Source organism: Triticum urartu, chromosome 1 (assembly GCF_003073215.2).
Source record: "Triticum urartu cultivar G1812 chromosome 1, Tu2.1, whole genome shotgun sequence".
Classification (NCBI taxonomy): Eukaryota; Viridiplantae; Streptophyta; class Magnoliopsida; order Poales; family Poaceae; genus Triticum; species Triticum urartu.
Window position 1 is genome coordinate 73,240,130 of NC_053022.1, and position 15,928 is coordinate 73,256,057.

A 15,928-nucleotide genomic window follows, 5' to 3' on the forward strand; every position below is an offset into this window, starting at 1 on the left:
ACATAGAAACGCCAAGAGAGTTAGCGTTGCTGCACAAGCCGAAACGCCATGAGCTTTGGCGTTTCTAGCTGACGAGCAAGCTTGAAACAGGCATGCATGCACTGGCTCCTAGAAGAAAGGGAACTTTGTTGGCGAGCTAGCTTGAAACCAGTCCAAGATAACTGGCGTTGCAGAAGTTACTAGCACTTAACAGAAACCCATCCATGCATGCATCCATGCATGCGCCGGCTCCTAGAAGAAAGGGAACTCTGCTAAAAAAAGAAGAAGAAAGGAACCCCTCCCGAGAAGAAAGCAACCCATTCATGCACGCACTGCGCCGTATCGATCACATGCATTCTCCCGAGGCTAAATGCAACGCCACGAGGCATGCCATTCTCAGCAACGCCAAAATGTTTGGCGTTTCTGACCGCCACTCACTCCAGCTACGCCTAACGGTGGGTCTGATCTGAAACGCCAAAGACCCCGGCGTTTGTATCTTGGGATGAAACGCCAAGGTTCCTGACGTTTCTAGCAACACGAACTGGCTCGGCGTTTCCAGCTTGCCACGTTCTGATCATGGGTCAGGGCTGCAACGCGAGCTAGCTCGGCGTTTTTGTGTGGCCTAGAAACGCCATGGGCCGTGGCGTTATTAAAAGAGTCAGATCATAAAATACTTTTATGTCGAGTTTAGTTTGTGACAAAGATTGCTAAAAATGTCAGAATAGTGATTTCGACCCTCCTTCTCTTTCTTTACTCATGCCATGCCGCTGTTGCTAGTACTTCTCTATATAGCTAGTCTGTAGCACTATTCTTGTTATTAATTTTTTCACATCAGCTAGTGTGTCCTTGTACAGTACGCATGATGGTTTGGTTCTGCATGCTAGTTGTGAAAGATGCATGCGTCTTGTCTCCCAAGAACTCCTCTAGATTATTTTGTCTTTTCTCTCTTTCTATCTTGTACCACATGCCTTGTTCTGACTAAGTACGCCTCATTTTTACTTGTTGGACCTGTACACTCGTTATGCTAAGAATAGCACATGCAAGACTAGCTAATCTTGTGCAGAAGCTAGAGATGATATATCGGTGATCTTTTGAGATAATATTTCCTCTTCTAATGTTCCAGTCCTAATGAAAAATCTAACACTAAGGCATCACGACGGCAAAAACATTGTACCGGTCACAGTACAGGTATGGGACTGTCGAGGTTCTCCGCCAAGAACGACACCCGTTCGAAAGCGTGTCGATGATGGATCCGTAGGAGCGATCGACACTAGTAAGGTCGGGTAGTCGGGTCTTAGCGGGTAAAAGAATCTTGCTCAACTAGAGCCTGTGTGGTTCCAATTGAGACTGTTGACGTCGGAGTACCCCTCTTAAAAGTGTAAAAGCGTGAAATCTCATCCCTGTGACTCCCGGGTCGGAAAGCTTGCGGTCATGTGTGATGCCAAAATTATTATTTCTAAGCGCATCTTTATTTTCTCTACCATTCTTGTTTCTTTTTTTTTCTTACGGCTAATCCATATGCTTGCTTCCGGTGTCACATATATTTTCCCTGCTACATGTGTGCTTGCTGAGTATGTCATCATACTCATTCTTGCTATCTTATTTATTTTTGCAGAGATGAGCAATGGAAATGATGGTGAACAGTAGAAGTAGTACTATGGGAGGGGATGAAATAAAGAAACTTGCATGCATGTACTAGCAAGAACACTTGTAGTGTACTACCTTTGTTAACCTGATGGCCTAACATGCTTATAAATTTGAATTGAATTTATAAGCATGTGGCAATTGTCACTGCTATGTTTTGGGGCATGACAAAGGCCTTACGCAATAAACGGGTATGTGTGCTATTTATTTCTTGTGTACAAGCAAGAAATTGCTTGGTCTCTTTAGTAGGTTGGATATTGAGTAAATTTTGCTGTCACTGGTGTGCATTCGTGTGGGTACATATATATTGTTTCTTGTTTGACCCGGTATATATAGCTCCTTAGTTACTAAGTTTCATGCACCCCTCCCCCAAGTTGATCTGCTCCTGTTGTTTCTTGAGGTTTTGATATTTTTCATGTTCTTGCATTTGCACAAGGACTCGCTACAACACGTTAAAGTATCCAAGGTCGTCCAGATCAAAACCGAATTGACTTCTAAAAAGCAAATTGACATAGTTATATAATGGTTTATCACATAGAGTGGGATTCCATGGCTCCATGCCTTGGAGGCACTTTCCAAATGAACATATAACAACTTTCAAGGCACTTACATGCCAATTGGACATCTAACAAAAATTAGAGCAGCGACGACATAAAAACCCAAGTTAGCAGTCGCAGCGCAGTGCCTACCGTATCCATCGTAGCTAGTGTGCCATAATATTTCTGTACAAGCTTCCAGCTTGCAAAACGATTTGACCTGGGAGTAGCTATTAATATGCGTATAACCTAGACTGGCCTAACTAGTCTCTGCAGAGGACTTGGCACTCAGTTCTCCTGTGTCGCAAAATCGCCGTGCCGATGGAGGATGCATGTTGAAAACGTAAGCAACTGGTCCTGCTACTCGCCCATCTTGTTGACGGGTGCACGGAAACCATCCAAGGGGCACTCCATTTAATAGGAATGATTCACCCAGAAAGAAGAAACACTCTCTTGCCATTCTTTCCACCTATAAAAACAGCAGCCAATGTCTGTCATTTTTGGCAGTGGACTGATAAAAAATGTTGCTTGTTGCTGAGATTCGGAAGGTAATTCTCAAATGTTAAAACAGGACATAGGTACCAGCAAATAAATAAATAAACTATACATGAGCCATGCACACCAAGATTATTTTACTGTCATGTGTGTGAATCAAACTTCGGATTTGTGATAGAACTTAACAAATGGCGTACCTGTATCTTAACAAATTTTGTGTTATTCATGATCACGATGACCTGCAAACCAGATAATGTTTCCGGCAAGATCTTGATGGCAATATACTCAAAGAACTTCTGCAATAGTTGGTGGCTGATTGCTTCACCAGAACCATAATCATCTAACAAAATAATCCGCTGTAATTTCGTCCAAGGAACTGGTAGTTCATGTTCACCTCCAATAGTTAGATGAGAAGGATCAGGGACATTCAGGACTATGCTGAGGTTGTTTGCAACTGCATTATGCTCAGCCGAACGCAGATAAGGTGTGCGGGCAACTATCTTACGAAGTTCACGAGAGAACTTCAGATTTTTGTCATTCACGACAAGAATGTGACCATTTTCACCTCTAGTCAGCAACTGTGTCCAACCTATGTCAGCACGCCAGGGTAGTTCTTCTGGGTTTATTTTAGATGCAACTGATGAAGAGATCAAAGAGTCACAATCATGTGGAAATGAACAAGAGCTGCCCTTTATACAACCCTGATCAAAGGAACAACATGTCAGAAGAAAGAAGTTTAATTCATACCCATCGAGTTGTCAAAATACCAAGTTAACATAAACCTGCAGTTTTTTTTAACATATACTCCCTCCATCCCGTCCCAAGATAAGTGTCTCAACTTTAGTACAACTTCGTACAGAAGTTAGTACAAAGTTGAGACACTTATTTTGGGATGGAGGGAGTACATGCAGTTAGGTACATACTCCCTCCGTTCCTAAATATTTGTCTTTCTAGAGATTTCAACAAGTGACTACATATGGAGCAAAATGAGTGTATCTACACTCTAAAATATGTCTACATACATCCGTATGTTGTAGTCTGTTTGAAATGTCTAGAAAGACAAATATTTAGGAACGGAGGGAGTACAATTTTAACTAAATGCATGTTGTTATAGTATCACTGTTGTCAATGTCATTTGACCTGTCACCACCACTTTATTCATAGTTTCATCAATGTGTTACATTTTATTAATTCATAGGGTAATATCACATTAAAGAACATGTCAAGTCCTACGCTGAGGCAGGGAAAAGTGTTATCAAGTAGTTTCAGTAGAATCTTTAGGATCTTTGGAGTTCAGTTGGTCTGTATCCGGCTGGTTATAACATGATGTACTATGTTGCAGGGATTGTGGTTACTACAATTTCAGATATGAAAATAGGGCAATCCTTCAATAAAATATCTTATTCAACACACGGAGAAAAATGGCCAAATAACATTTCCTGCAAATGACGTGGGGAAGAAAGGACAGGTGAAAATAGCATGAAAGACCGCAACAGTCTACCTTTAATGTGAGGAAGAACTTGCATGCTGGTTTGGGGTCATCAGCTGAATTGTTAAAAGGGCCTTTGTATTCCTCAAAAGTGTTGTTAACATACTCCACCCACTTCTCACCTCCAAAGGCTGGTTGAGCATTACCAACAACTTGTTCGTCTGCAAGTTGTATTTTCATCTGTGAACCAATCAAGAAGCATTATGTTTGCATGGAGAAAATATTTATTCTACATTATGTCTTGTATATGGCTAACTTGACAATGCATAAAGTTATATAATACAACTCACCTCTTTGATAGCCTTCTTCAGGCCATTAACAATGTCAGTGGCTCCAAAATCAGTTGCGGAAATATATGGGTGTGAAGCACACCTCCGCTGTGAATCTAAATGAGAATTATCAGCTTCCAACGAGAATGAAGGCATATGCTCTGGCTCCGGCAATTCAGGGTCACGACATGCATGGTGGAAATCAAAGGTCTGAAGGTACTTTGGAGGAATGATTTTCTGAAGAAAAGGAGGCCTAAAGCGGTGCAGTGTGCTCATAATATCATCATCTGTTTAAAAGGAACAGTTAACAACAAGAAATATCCATGTATTGTATTTTTGGAAAGCATTTTGATATTTGCACTTCCAGGAGTAGGTCCTCACACGAAGTATGTATATTTTGTAGGAACAGAAAACACTGATGTATAACACAGCAGGCTACAGCAGCCAACCCTTTCTACCATCTTATGTACATTTTCAAACTTTTAGTGGAAAAACTATGATAATGCAAGAGTATCTGGCGCACATCAATAGATGCAAATTGTGCAATCAAAACACATATACTAGTGGGCAGTGGCGAAGCTAGCACAGGGTTTTATACCTAGGGCTAAGCTATCTTAAATGATGCACTTTAGTGATTTTTCATATATTATTTTAACAAGAAATTACAAAGGCTATTATCACTAGGCCTAGGGCTATAGCCCCAACTGCCCTAGGCCTGTCTCCGCCACTGCTAGTGGGAGTACCTACTCTTAGTACAAAATACACTTCACAAACTTTTTATCACAAGTTAAAGGACATACAGATTTCAGAGATGTTGTTAAGTGCTTTCGGGACGAGATTGTGAAATCTACACCAGTCTTCTTCATTTTTCAAGATCAAGGGCCCAGATGCATTTGATTCTTCGTTCTTGGCTATATTTATCAGGTACTCCAGATGAAACTTATCCTGGAAAAAAATAGAACATGTAACTTTAGTGAAAACAAAATAGTGCTAACAGAATCCAAAAAATAAGTACATTTTGGTTAATCAATAATAATTTTCATTAAGGCCCATGATATATCATCCCAACATTAGCCATCCATTAGGAAAGGTACTACCAGAAAAGGATATAAAAAGATAATGAGCGTTTATATTTGTAATTGTTAGTAAAAAGGACTTGAAAGCGGAAATTGGCAATGGCACCTAGGTGCATATGCACCCATTGTTTAAATACACATTTTGAAAAGTTGAAAAATTCTGAACAAAAATCCCGCGTGTATATCCGGACATTCTATGCGCGTGCACAAAGTTTTTGGGTGAAAAACGAGATTTTTTGTGGCTTGTGTAAAAAAGACAATTTCTGATGCTTTATTACAACTATTCATTTTGCATTTCTTTATCTTTTTTACACAAGCCACAAAAACGTCGTTTTTCACCAAAACTTTGTGCATATACATAGAATGTCCGGATATACCCGCGGGATTATTGTTCCGAATTTTTCAACTTTTCAAAATGTGTATTTAGACAATGGGTGCATATGCACCTAGGAGCCAAAACACCGCGTCAACTTGAAAGTTAATACTAGAAATTTCAAAAAGAAACAACTAACAAAAAGGCCCTCAACCAATGTACAGGTTATTTTGTTACAGATAAGATAGGATGTACCTTAAACATGTACTGCCAAAATTGAAATGCCCGAAGATTTCCGATGAGTGTAGCTTCCTTCTTGCCAATTTGTTGAGAACTACCCTCATCAAAGTAATTGTCTCTAATCTTCTTGCGCTGTAAAACATAAATTAGGATATAAGCATGTTCTATTGTTTTTAATAGAACCTGGGGATACAAGCATCTCAATTGATGTAACTAGAACGTACCAATGCTTGATCACCAAAAGGTTGCAGTATAGGAAGTGGTTGGATGTCCAACATAATGCCTATCAGGATTCCTTCATGGAGATACCCCATCTCACCAAATTTCAGGGTAAGAACAGAAGCATGGAACGATAACGGCAAACTATTGAGCAAATAGCCATAAAAACTGGGCTGATACCCTCCACTCAAAGCTGGCTGAACCGCATCAATTTGAACAAGAGTCTCTAGTGCATCTTTAATAACAGCAGACTCTGGTGGATTGAGAATTTTTTGCAGCAGGACTGGCGACAAAGAGTGACAGTTAGTGATAATATTACCTTTTTCAATAAAGAGTGAGAATATTAGCTTAATATAAATATATACATCTTCTCCGACAGGATACATTGTCGTGCAGCAGCTAGGGCACCGCTCCGCGCCGCCGCTCCCCGCCCGTGGCCACCTTGGCCACGGCGACTCCCACCGTGCCCTACCCCGCCTGCCGGTCAATAGGCCGCATGGCTAGCCCCGCGCTGCCAGCCTCGCCGCACTTCCCAGGCATGCCTGGCTCGGAGGCACGCCTTTGCCTCTCAGACAGCGGATCTGAGGGGGACAGCTCGCCTTCGACCCCGCGGTCATATGCTTCGGTCGTCCGGTTCGGCATGGGAGAGACCGAGATCCCGGCCTCTGAAGCCGCGCCGGCGCCCCACGCGCCCGGGTCTTCGGCTACCGCTGGATCTTCGCCTGCGACGATGGTTATTGCTGCGCCTGATCCGCCCAGGGCCATCAATGGGGATGGGGGGGGGGGGGGGGGGGGGGGGCGGCCTGGCAGCTGGTTTCCCGGAGGCAGGGCAAGGCATCGCCTCCACCAGTTACAGCCGCGACGCCACACCACTTCCACTACTCCTACAAAGCCAACCTTGCCGGCCGCTGCCACAGGTGCCTCGAAGCCGCCCACCCCACCGTTCGCTGCTCAAGCCGTGTCCGTTGCATCCACTGCGGGCGCCTCGGCCACCTGCGCCGGAGCTGTCGCTCCAAGCACCTCCCACGCCACCCGCTCCCACCGCTCCGTAGTCCGCCGCCACCACCACCACTTCCACTGCGCCGCAACCCGCCAACACCACCACCTCACGGCCCCCGCCAACCCCGCCCCCGGGCTCCTGCCGGGCCTTCGTCGGCCGCTCGTCTGCCGATCCACCAGCGGCTCATCTTCCCCGACACCACGGCTGCAATGGCGTCGTCCCTCCCCGCTGCCTCGTCCCAGGCCCCGGCGGAGCCTGGCCTTGGCGCCCCGGAGCGGCGGCCGCTCGGCTCCACAGTCCTTCTCGACTTCACCCAGGAGATGGCGGACCGGGAGGTCCGTCTGCGCGCCACCGCCTTGCTCATCTCGATGGTCGCCGAGGGGATGTACCCGGCCAGGGTGAAGGATGCCATCATGGCGGAGTTCCCCGAGCTGCCCCCGACAGCAGTGTTCGTCTCCTTCTACTTCGACTCCTTCATCGCCCGCTTCACTGACCCCGTCTGGCGCGACACCGTCTTCGAGCGCGGCGTCTTCCACGACAACCAGGGCTCGCTGTTTGCGGTCAAGGACTGGTCGCAACGCACCCGCTCCGAGCTCAAGACGCTGCGCTTCCGGGCCCGCCTCTTCCTCGAAGGCGTGCCGCTGCAATCCTGGTCGCTCGCGGCGGTCGCTAAGATGCTGCCCATGGTCCGGATCGACGCCGTTGAAGTGGAGTCGCTCCACGAAACCGAGACATCCTTCTTCGTGCTCTACGCTTGGGTGGAGACGCCGGACAAGCTGCCGCACTGGGTGGAGCTCGGCACGCACGAACCACGCCGCAACATCGACCCCCTCGACCACCTCCGCCTCCCGGCCAGCTTCTTCCAGACCGTCGACCACTCCACGCCCCTGCCCCTTTGTCCGCGCGTCCAGGCTGGTCTGGTGCTGGTGCATCTGGACGAGCTCGAGGAGTTCGCCGCCCCAGTGACCGGTGGTGGGCCGCAGGCTGGTCGGGAGGGGGAGCGTCTCGGCGTGCGTCCTCTGTCGTGGGCGCGGGGAAGCATCGACGGCTCCCGCTCGGCTACCTGGCGCACCTCGGTCTTCTCCCGCCTGGAGGCCGCGGGGGGTGGACCATACCAAGGCCGGCAGGTGGCCATCATCTCCGACGACAAGATCGTGGGCTTCCTCAACGGTGGCTCGGCCGTCTCCCCCTTGGCGGCGACGGGCTTGGACGTAGCGGGCTCGGGCGGCTCAGCTGCGGTCTGCCCTAGCGCGGCCATGGGCGGCGCCCTCCCCGACGTGCATGCGCATGCGCCATGCGACCAGGCGCGGGCTGACACTTGGCAGCGTCCGCTGACCCCCATCCGGGCAAACCCTCATGGGCCCATCCTCGGCAGCCAAGAGGGAGCAATCCCTTCTCGTGTTTCGTCTGGGGGGGCGGGCGCTGCTTCTCGGGCAGGTGTTGCTGTGCTGCCAGCCCTGCATGGTCAGGTGGACCCTGTGGCGCCACGGTCCAGCGCCCTCGGGCTGATCCAGATGTCAGGGGCCCTCACTTCACTAGGCATGGAGGCCCAGGTCAACGAGCCGGCCAGCTGCATGGGGCCGCTGACGCTGACGAAAGGGGCCCCAGAGGTCTCGGCTGTGGCCACGGCCACGCTTGCACCGGGTCGCCAGGAGCTGGTGGCCCCAGAGGGGGCGCTGTCGGAAGGGGCCCACGAGGGCATAGGTACGGTCTCGCCCATGCATGTGCCGGATCGTCTCGACCATGCATGCGCCCTGGGCCCGGAGAGCCAGGGCCCGCTGGCAGGGGGCGTGGAGGGGCCGCGGTCGGCGGTAGACCAGCTCGTCGCTGACGTCGCTCTGCTGCTGGCTCCTCCCATCCTACCGCGCCCCACGCTTCAGAAGAGGGCGCCACGCCGCCGGCGCTCGCCGATCTCCAACCCTAGGCGCAGTGGGCGCCTGGCCTCCCAAGCAACCGCCACCCTCAACGCGATGGCCCGGGCGCAGCAGCTCATCATGCAGAAGCTTGGCATTGGAGCGCCCGGGGAAGACGCCATGCGCCGCTACGAGCTCTCCTTCGACCGCCCGCTAACCCTAGCCCAGATTGAGGCCCTCACGGCGCTGGCTGCTGCTCCGGGAGTGAGGGCGACTGTGGTTGGTGCTGCTTCCGCCCCTGCCGTCTAGGGCAGCCATCGGCGTTCTGCGTCCATCTGTTGTAGTTTCCCATGGATAGCTGTCCTTTGCTATTTTGGAATGTTAGAGGTTTGAACTCGGCTGCTAGGAGAGGTGTAGTTCGGAGATTAGTGCAGCAGTTTAATGTATCGTTCGTGTGCTTTCAAGAGCCCAAGGTTTCTGAGGTTTCCAAAGAGTTTGTCACAGAGTGCTGCGGGCCTGCTTTCATCGGTTTCTGCTTTCAGCCGGCTGTTGGTACTCGGGGAGGGATTATCATGGCCTGGAAAGACGGCGAGATCACTGTCTCCTCGTCGCACTGCACCCCGTCCTTCATCTCCGCTGCTTGCTGTCATCGGAGGTCAGGGAAGGCCTGGCAAGTCATTGGTGTCTACGGACCGCAGGCTGATGCAGACAAGATCAGCTTCTTGGGCGACTTAAGAGCCGCGATGACTGCGAACCCGGGCCCAACTATCTATGCTGGCGATTTCAACCTCATCTGTCAGGCGGCTGACAAATCCAACAATCGGGTCAATCGCAAGATGATGAACGCGTTCCGCCGTTTCATCTCCGATATGGAGCTAAAGGACCTGTATCTCCATGGTCGATCCTTCACCTGGAGCAACGAGCAACAGCATGCAACGAAAGTGAAGCTCGATCGGGTGCTATTCAATGATGGATGGCACGACCTATTCCCCTCCTGCCTTCTGCAGGGCCTATCCTCGGCCGTCAATGACCACTGCCCGTTGCTGCTATCCTGTGACACCGAGTTCAAGCACAGCAGAAAATTCCGATTTGAGACCTTCTGGGCCAAGCTCGAGGGCTTTGACGGCGTGGTCGCGGCGGCATGGGAGCAGCCGGTTCTGTCGCCTGACGCGTATGTGGTCTTGCACACCAAGCTGGGACGGGTGGCCCGAGCTCTGAAGGCGTGGCACAGCCGGCACCTGAACCAAATGAGCAGCGCCCTAGACGTGATCAATGAGCTGATCTACAGATTAGACAAGGCCAGAGACTCGAGGGATTTGACGATCGATGAGCACCGTTTCCGCAACAACCTGAAAGTCCGACTGTTGGCCATCAGCGCACTGCAGCGATCGTTCTGGAGGCAGCGGGCGCGTGTGATCTGGGTCAGAGAAGGAGACGCTTGCATCAAGTCCTTTCACATGAAGGCCTCCTCAAGACGGAGAAAGAATCACATTCAATCCTTCCTACACCAGGGCCAACATGTGTCTGAGCAAGGAGAGAAGCTTCAACTCGCCTGTGATTTCTTCTCCAACCTACTAGGGCAGCCTGCGCCACGGTCGGCAACTCTAAACTTTGAGGCCCTACAGTACTTGCCCAATGACGGGATTCTGCAGTACCTGGGCAGCGACATCTCGGAGCAGGAAGTGTTAGATGCGATCAATGATCTCAACGCAGAGAAAGCGCCTGGGCCGGACGGATTTACGGGCTTGTTTTACCAGAGATGCTGGCCCATCATCAAGGGAGACCTGATGGCTGCCATCTCCAAGTTCGCCGGGTGCAACTCTGCGAACCTGCAGGCCCTCAACACGGCCGTCATGATCCTACTGCCCAAGAGGGAAGGTGCCTCGCAACTGACGGAGTTCAGACCAATTAGCCTGATACACAGTGTGGCAAAGCTCATAGAGAAAATCCTTGCTCGACGGTTACAGCCAGCAATGGAGGGGCTAGTTGCCCCATGTCAAAGCGCCTTCATCAAGGAGAGATCTATCCTAGACAACTTCATGTACGTGCAGGCTATGATCAAAACCCTGAAAATGAAGAAAACACCAGCCATTCTGCTCAAGATCGACCTTGCAAAAGCCTTTGACACTGTCTCTTGGGAGTTCTTGATCGATCTGCTTCGTGCGAGAGGATTTGGCCGCCGATGGACCAATTGGATTGCAAGCCTGCTAGCAACATCGTCAACCAAAATTGGCATCAACGGTGATCTATCTGACACAATCTACCACAGCAGAGGCTTCCGCCAGGGCGATCCCCTCTCCCCGCTCCTGTTTGTCATTGTCATGGACTCGCTTGTTAGGCTCATCGAAGCGGCCAGCCGAGCCCAGGTCCTCCCTGCAATTGGCACGGTCCCTATGCCTCACCGAATCTCGATGTACGCTGATGACATCGTGCTCTTCATTAACCCTTCGCGGAATGAGATGCACGCCGCCATCACTCTCTTGGATCTCTTCCAGTCAGTCGCTGGGCTACGGGCCAACTGGGCAAAGAGCGCGGCTACACCAATAGCGTGCACGGAGGATCAAATCGGGGAGGCAGTGGTAGAAACGGATTGCAAGTCCAAAGCCTTCCCAATCACATACCTCGGCCTGCCGCTTTCGGATACAAGATTGAGGAGGGAGGACTTGCAGCCGGTTATAGACAGCCTTGCAAAGAGACTGAGAGGATGGAAGGCCAAGCTGATCGCACTCCCGGGCAGGATCGCATTGGTCAGATCGGTGCTAACTGCCATGGCCATCTACCGGATCATGGCGATCGCGCCGCCCGTTTGGTTCCTCAAAATGATCGATAGGCTGAGACAAGGCTTCCTTTGGGCGGCAGACGAGTCCTCGCCGGGCGGCAAGTGCCTCGTGAGCTGGAAGCAGGTTTGCAGGCCGCGCGAGTTTGGTGGCCTTGGGGTGCACGATCTGCAGCGCCAAGGGGCCGCACTCCGCGCTCGCTGGTACTGGAACAGTTGGATCGATGACTCCAGGCCTTGGCGCGAGTTGGTGCTACCCCATGACCCAGCGGCTGAGGGTATTTTCAGAGCATCCACGGAGATAGTCATCGGCAACGGAAGGAAAACGAGCTTCTGGCGCTCGCACTGGGCACAGGGGTGCAGGCCGGCTGACCGTTGGCCGGAGCTCTTTGCGCACTGCAACGGGCGACGGCTTATGCTCCGTGCGGCCGTCGAGGGCAACGCTTGGCTGAGATACGTCAAACCTAACCCAAACGCCACAGTGTTGCACCAACTTTGCGAGCTCTAGGAGGCAGCTTCGGCAATCACGCTCGGCGACGGGGTGCAGGACAGCATGACATGGAAATGGACCTCGGATGGCAAGTACTCGGCTGCCTCGGCATATCACAAGATCTTCCAGGGTGCCATCCCAACCAACGACAATGAGATCATCTGGTCGGCCAAGGCGGCGCCGCGTGCCAAATCGTTTGCCTGGATTCTGCTGCGAGGAAAGTGCCTGACGGCAGACAACCTCCAACAACGGCACATACCGCATGACCCGGTCTGCCCGCTCTGCCGGGCGGCACCGGAGACAGCGCACCACCTCATCGCGGCCTGCCCGTTCTCTATGCAGGTTTGGTCAAAAACGGCGAGCTCTCTGGGCAGCCCCTTCTCGGACCTGGCGATGCCTACTGATACCCGATTGCGGACGCAGTTCAGAAGACAGACACGATCACTCCCGCGCGCCAAAAGGGCTACCTGGAAGGCCACCTGCTTGCTGGTATCCTGGTGCATTTGGAAGGAGCGGAACGACAGGATCTTCAACGCCAAGACCGGCACAGCGTCTCAAGTTCACTCCAGAATCATTGACGAAGCCAGGATGTGGGTACAGGCAGGACTGGCACCCATGGCCACTTTCTTTGAGCCGCCTTAAGCTCGAGGTCGCTTCGCCAGTGTATTTAGGCTGGGCATCTGGCGCCTACCATGTTTCTGCCTCTTCCTCTTTCGTATTTTTCTTCTTTCCCAGTTCCCTGTAACTGTTTGCTCCTACCTCTACATCAATGAAAATCAGCACCATGCTGCTTTTTCGTCAAAAAAAATAAATATATACGAAGAGTTACACAGTGTATAATGATCCCACATACCCAAATATGTTTTGTTTTAAATGCATGTACTCTGTTTTTTAAGATCTTGCTGACTAATATGCAAAGAAGTATTTGGTGTTTTTTCTAACTTCAATAACAAATTATTATAAGGTCAAGTTCTTCGTCTGGCTCGCTAGCCTCAACCGATGCTGGACGGTGGAGCAGCGGGCGGGCCATGGACTGCAACATGTGCTGCCTATTTATTCTGCGACCAGACGCTGAACAATGAGGCACCTGCTAGTCGACTACCCCTTTGTGCTGTGGACCTGCAACGAATTCCTCTCTTGGTTGTGATCGACCTGATGCCCGCCAAGACCCGGCAAGTACCCCTTCGAATCATTGAACGGTGGTTCACAGCACACAGCACCACTCCAAAGCCGGTAAGGAAATGCCCTAGCTTCCATGTACTCCTCAGCTATTGGGATGATCTGGAAGCACAGGAACGGCTGCACATTCAACTGTTGCAATCAGCCTTGCCATCTACGCTTAGTCTATCAAATCAAGGAGGACGAGGTGAACTGGGCATGCGCGGGAGCACTAGGTCTTAAAAGGTGTCCCTCTCATGTTCTTGAGATTTCCATTAATTTTCTTTGCGCACAATTGTAACCCTAGCCAACTTGGGCTTGTAAATAGTACTACTATTTATATATATCCAATTCATCAAGACGCAAGCTTTGAATTTTCTCAAAAAAATACGTAACAAATTATTATAGAATTTAGAAGTCACATCTATATAGCAATGGCTGTATAAAGTGTTAAAAAAATGCACACTTGGGGACACTGGATTAAATATTTAAATACGAACAATCCAACTAATGAGCATCAAAACGGGAATTCTTACTACAATGATGACTAAGTAGGCAATCTTGAAAATTTGAAAAAATAAATGATAATTCTGATGTCTTAAGATGGGCAGAGTGATAATTCTGTAAAGGGTTTTTGCCTCAGTACGGCGCTATAACAATTATTACAAACCTTGAAGCAAAAGTGGCTAATGATGGCAAAGGAAATCTGTATTGACAGCAACGGGCTTGATTATCTTTATCCTACTCAGATCGTAGATTTCTACTTATCCATGTCCTTTTGAAAATGCTAATACATTATACATAGACCTAATCAACTAGGTCTAAGGTCATCTTGGCTCCCTATGTAAATTCTGTCGCTGATTTGTATATTAGCTCATCTCTTGCTGCACCCGCGAATGAATTTTTGCTCATGGAAGCACGGTGACTGACTGCATGCAGAATGGTGCATGATTTTCTCTAGGAGGACAGGAACAGCCTGTGGAAAACTGGAGGAAGACAAGAGGACCGCATGAAATCTAATTATTCAATTGCTGAACTATAAACTAAACAGGAGTGACTATTGTATTAATCTGTATCTGGTTCAACATCCCAGTAAGGAACCAGCAGTTCCAGTGCAGCAGAAACTAGCAGTTACTGGAATTCCCAGATCCAATCAAGAATTGGTAGTTCAGACACTCATCTTAGTTAACTACAAGTAGAATTTGCTCTGATCCTCTTCTATATCTCTCGTTGTCACCGGCATTCCTTAGTTGATATAATATGGTTACTAGATAGACGCAAAGAAGAAGCCTATTCTCTTAAAAGAGAAGATGAAAGCAATGCACCACGAACCTAGCTAACCAAAGCTTCCTAGAAACTTCTGTGTAGATATTGCACTAATTCTTTGTCACACTCTACAGTACAGCAGAAAGATGTGAACACATTAACAATAGTACAGATGATGCAGATCATTCTCGTTGAAAGAAATATCATACTGTAGTTAAGAGCAAGTTGCACAAAGCCCATAAGTACAAGTGAGGAGGATGCATCAAGGTCACAGAATTCTAGAATTGCTCCTTTAGTTCACTGTTCTTGTTTTCGCACTATATTTTACGTTCATAATCCCAGCACAGAAACATCAATCAAGATTAGTTGAATTGCAGAGAAAAATTACCGGTGGGGTCATTCATAGCTCTGGACTCTGCACAACATATCATGAGTGCTTGCTCTCTTATGGATAAACTTAAAATGGCAGGGCTTTCATGATCAGGAAAGGTGTTGTAAAATGGCTCTGTTACTAAGCGAAAAATTTGACCATCACAGGTCCGGCCTGTCCTGCCTTTCCGCTGCTCAGCCTAGAAAAGTTATAACTAGTATCAAACTTGAGTGTCCAAAGTAAGTTTAATATAAATAGCATCAGTATTTTGTGATATTAACCTGGGACTTGGAAATCCATACAAGCTTAACTGAGTTAATTCTCCTGACTGGATTCCAGTAGACTTGCAATGATCTACAGGAATCAATAACATAAGCAACTCCTGGAATAGTGACAGACGATTCAGCCATGTTTGTCGCCAGTATAACCTGCAATTAAAAGATTCGACTGACTGAGTGAAAGGATAGTTCATTGCAAGATAAGAGGACATTGCTCCAACTATGTAAACATTGTATGCATCCATGCTAAATTTCACCTCTCATGCATCCTGTTATATTCATTCAGTTACAATTTTTGTGGTTACCTTCCCTCAGAAAACTTCTGTGGTTACCTTCCCTCAGAAAACTTCTGTGGTTACCATAGTCGATTTATAGACTAATACTAGTAGGGGGCAGCCGCACTGGTGCCCTTGTGGCCAAGGATCAAAACACAGGTCTGACTGTACTTCGTATAGTACAACGTGTGCCTACTAGTAC

At 49.0% G+C, this 15,928-nt stretch overlaps 1 protein-coding gene across 1 annotated transcript; it reads right to left on the reverse strand.

The window, feature by feature from the left end:
- Positions 1-2,119: 2,119 nt before the first annotated feature.
- On the reverse strand, positions 2,120-15,618 carry LOC125548606 (zinc finger CCCH domain-containing protein 4-like). Its single transcript, XM_048712174.1, has 9 exons — positions 15,455-15,618; positions 15,192-15,372; positions 6,266-6,543; positions 6,057-6,173; positions 5,213-5,357; positions 4,434-4,699; positions 4,156-4,323; positions 2,852-3,355; positions 2,120-2,628 (listed from the first exon to the last, which is right to left on the reverse strand). Exons 1-9 carry the CDS (start codon positions 15,581-15,583, stop codon positions 2,419-2,421), a joined length of 1,998 nt encoding a protein of 665 aa, XP_048568131.1. The 5' UTR covers positions 15,584-15,618; the 3' UTR covers positions 2,120-2,418.
- Positions 15,619-15,928: the final 310 nt, after the last annotated feature.